The sequence below is a fragment of the Monopterus albus genome, unplaced genomic scaffold, assembly GCF_001952655.1.
Source record: "Monopterus albus unplaced genomic scaffold, M_albus_1.0 scaffold64.1, whole genome shotgun sequence".
NCBI lineage: Eukaryota > Metazoa > Chordata > Actinopteri > Synbranchiformes > Synbranchidae > Monopterus > Monopterus albus.
In genome coordinates this window covers 1,716,673-1,719,917 of record NW_018127944.1, presented here as the reverse complement: position 1 = coordinate 1,719,917, position 3,245 = coordinate 1,716,673, and the positions used below count along the sequence as shown (strand labels likewise).

The window sequence follows — 3,245 nt, the reverse complement described above, 5'->3', positions numbered from 1 at the left end:
ATGAGATTTGTTGACAATCAGAAAAAATAAATTCTGTAGATGAACTTACCAGGAGGAAAGCATGCACATTCCTTAATAAGTACTCGTGCGCAGACTCTCTCATGTGAGCCAGGATACTCAAACATTTTTTCTGCACAGGCTCTGGGAACAGCTGGCTCCTTTTAAAAAGGAAGTCCCTGCAGAGAAAACACACAAGCCACATTCACTCACAGTGACATTCTCTGCAGTTATAACCTCTGTCCTACCAGGCCTTAATGTCAGAAACGTACTCGAACTGGTTGATGCAGTGGAGATTCGCCTTGACAATCGCCTTGCTGTTTGCTCTGTCCTGCTTTATCACATTATCTTGGAAGGTGCTGAACCTGCAGGAAAACAATTGATTTTCACTGTTGGTATGAAACAAAAATGCCATTAAACATCAGACCTGTTAGAAGAAAATCATCACTCTTGTTACCTTTGCATCAAAACATGCAGTTGGCTTGTTATTCTCTTGGCCTTGTCCAGTTCTAGCACCACTTTTTCAGCTGACGTCACCATACCATTGGTGATCTACACACAGACAGAGAACACAAATCAGTGACCTTAGCATTTTTATTTCACTGACAACTTTCAGAACTTCAGATCCAAAGCTTTTTAAACAGTGTTTGCAGCATTTTTGTAAACAGTCACGCTGAACCTTTAACTCAGCAGTACCAGTGCCCCTTTCAGTGGCCAGACTGCAGGACTGTTAGAAATATTTAACAGAGACAAAGGAACGCTGAGTGTAACAGGTTTTTAGTCAGGGTTGACTTTCTATAAATAATTCACAAATCACTGCCGTCCTTTTTGGCTAACCTTCTCTAATATTGTTTCTTCTTCCGTGTAGCTTTAATTAACGTGAAACAGGCTGGAAAATACTGTCATTAACTTCCTTGACCTTTCATGGCCTAAGCAGCACAGCAGAGGACATGAGGAAACATTTCATGTGATTTCAGCATGAAAAATTATTAATGCATGGCCTTGACTTAGCAGCTGTCGAATCCATTTGGCCAGACTCAGTGAATAGACCTCAGCATACTCGATTGTGATTAAATACCAAAATAAAGCTTTTTACATTCATGTTGTCAGTAAGAGCCTCTTTAACATTATATTTATCCCACTGTGGGATAAATATCCTTCGACAGCCAACAATATCATGTTTTCAGATGACAACATGATGTTAAAGAGGCTCTTATTGACAATGTGAAGCTTACTATGACCTGGATGACGGAGAATTTGCACAGACATCACGCTGTCATATTGATATGCTACCTGAACAATGTCTTGAGCAACAGTACTGATGAAGCAGCCGTCCTCTTTTTTTGGTTCCTCTCCTTTCTTCCACTTTTCCTCTGTTTCCTCCAGGACACGGCCGATGTAAGTCTCCAGCTCAACCTGAACACAACATGCCACCCATACACTCAGTTTATGGTTATTAGACACAACTTGCACTAGAGTAGATTTCATCAGGTCAATCAAAATAAAAGGGAACAATCTCAGTAAATTTTGATATTCTGGTTTATAACTAAAAATGTGGCCTGGTTAGGATCTTGAGATTCAGTCAGGAGGATCCCAAAACATTAGGATTCAGCTACAGGAGTTCACGAATATCCACGACAAATTTAATGCCAATCTGACCTGTAGTTGCTGGTTTAGCTTACTGTGAACAGAATTATGGACTGTACTGATTTACAGACCAGCATCAGTGTTTGACAATGTTGTTAGTGGAAAACAATACTAGAACTAAATCTAAACTGAGCTGTGGTTACCTGTTGTGTGTTCAGGTACTGGTCCTCCAGAAGTGTTAGTATCTCTGCAGGCAGCAGCCCTCCCAACGCTTCCATATCGATCTCAGTGGCCAGCTGCTGGTTTTGAAGGATTCTAACACAGAGAGAAGGAATCACAACTTTTATCACTGCCTTGACACATATTAACTCTAAAACCAAAAGGCAAAGGCCATCAATTCAAATACATATGCTGCACATTTGTACTCATCAATTTTTCATTTGACTTTATTCTCTGACTTTCAAAAAAAGAACAAGAAGCAACTTTTTGAAAACAGCATGCAACCAACTGCTCTGTGAATCCCAGGATGTTGCTGTGTAAAAAGAACCCAAACCAAACTGTACAACATGACTCAACCTGTCTTTTAGCTGCTATTGTACTATTCCTGCAGAACTGCAGGACCTGTATCTGGCCTCCAGCTGATTTCTACACTTCCTGAACAGTTGAACAACTTTAGGGCAAGTTGCTTTGTCCACTGCTCAGTCTGAGAAGTTGATGGTTGCTCATTCATTTCTCTGTAAACAGAATAAACAGGGACGAGCAAGACAAACGCGGTGGAAAATCCAAACTTTAAACTGTTTATGCTCTGGGAAGCATAAACTAGCTCAGCCTGTCAGATTGTAACACCAAGTTTATGTAGATGTAACATAACTTACAGTGGATAATACTCGTTCACCCAGCGCAGGAGGAAGCAACAGTCCTTGTCATCCAGACCGAAGTCTGTAATCCTTTGGAGTTTGGTGCCGAAGGTTTTGTGATACAACTTGGCGTAACAGTTACAGATGTCCATCTCTGGTGGGTAGCAGCTCTTCACGTCCTCCACCACCAGCAGCATATCGTCCTTCAGCTGCTTGCCCATGCTGTTGACGTCTACCTGGAGAGACGACTGGACCGCCTCCTTGACAGCAGGGAGCGGCGAGGGCTTGTCCATGCGCTCCATCACCAAGCTAGAGAGCGCAGAGATGTGGAGCTCCTTCCATTTGCAGGGCCTCCAGACTGGCCATGGGTGACCTCTCTGTTTCCACAGCTCATCCCGCTTGTCCTCCTGGCAGATGGCCTTGACAGCAGATGTCAGAGCCTCAGCTGTGCTGCCAGTCAGGCTCTGCATTACAGTCTGCTGCACGAGGTCCTTCAGCCTCATGTAATCTGCAGCCAGCTTGCTTGCTTCTTCCTCGTGATGTTTAAATGTGTCTGCTTCTCCAAACAGATGCTCCTCTCTCTCCATGAGCTGCTGGCTGGCCTCACAGAAGTGGCACAACTCAAGGTTTTGCTCAAATGTGTAGCTCTCTGAGGAAGAAAAGAAAAAAGAGTAGGCCTGTGTTAAAACTGTGTTGTTTACAGTAAAATGGGACATGTAAACTTCTTTGGGCTCCCCGGGGCTAACTGTATGTTTAGTTGATTTGTGAAGATAAAAGAAGTAAACACAAAGCCCTACAACAAAC

General features: G+C 42.9%; 1 protein-coding gene across 1 annotated transcript in view; it reads right to left on the bottom strand.

The window, feature by feature from the left end:
* Nucleotides 1-49: 49 nt before the first annotated feature.
* The window catches only part of LOC109962446 (tumor necrosis factor alpha-induced protein 2-like), a gene marked incomplete at its 3' end in the record, with an annotated part of 5,562 nt that continues 2,366 nt past the window's right edge, over nt 50-3,245 (bottom strand). Inside the window, exons 2-7 of the mRNA XM_020604156.1 lie at nt 2,460-3,090; nt 1,788-1,899; nt 1,291-1,413; nt 455-549; nt 270-362; nt 50-176 (exon numbers count right to left, since the gene is read on the bottom strand). Of these exons, the coding sequence (XP_020459812.1) occupies nt 50-176; nt 270-362; nt 455-549; nt 1,291-1,413; nt 1,788-1,899; nt 2,460-3,090 (1,181 nt within the window). The remainder of the gene's footprint in view (nt 177-269; nt 363-454; nt 550-1,290; nt 1,414-1,787; nt 1,900-2,459; nt 3,091-3,245) is intronic.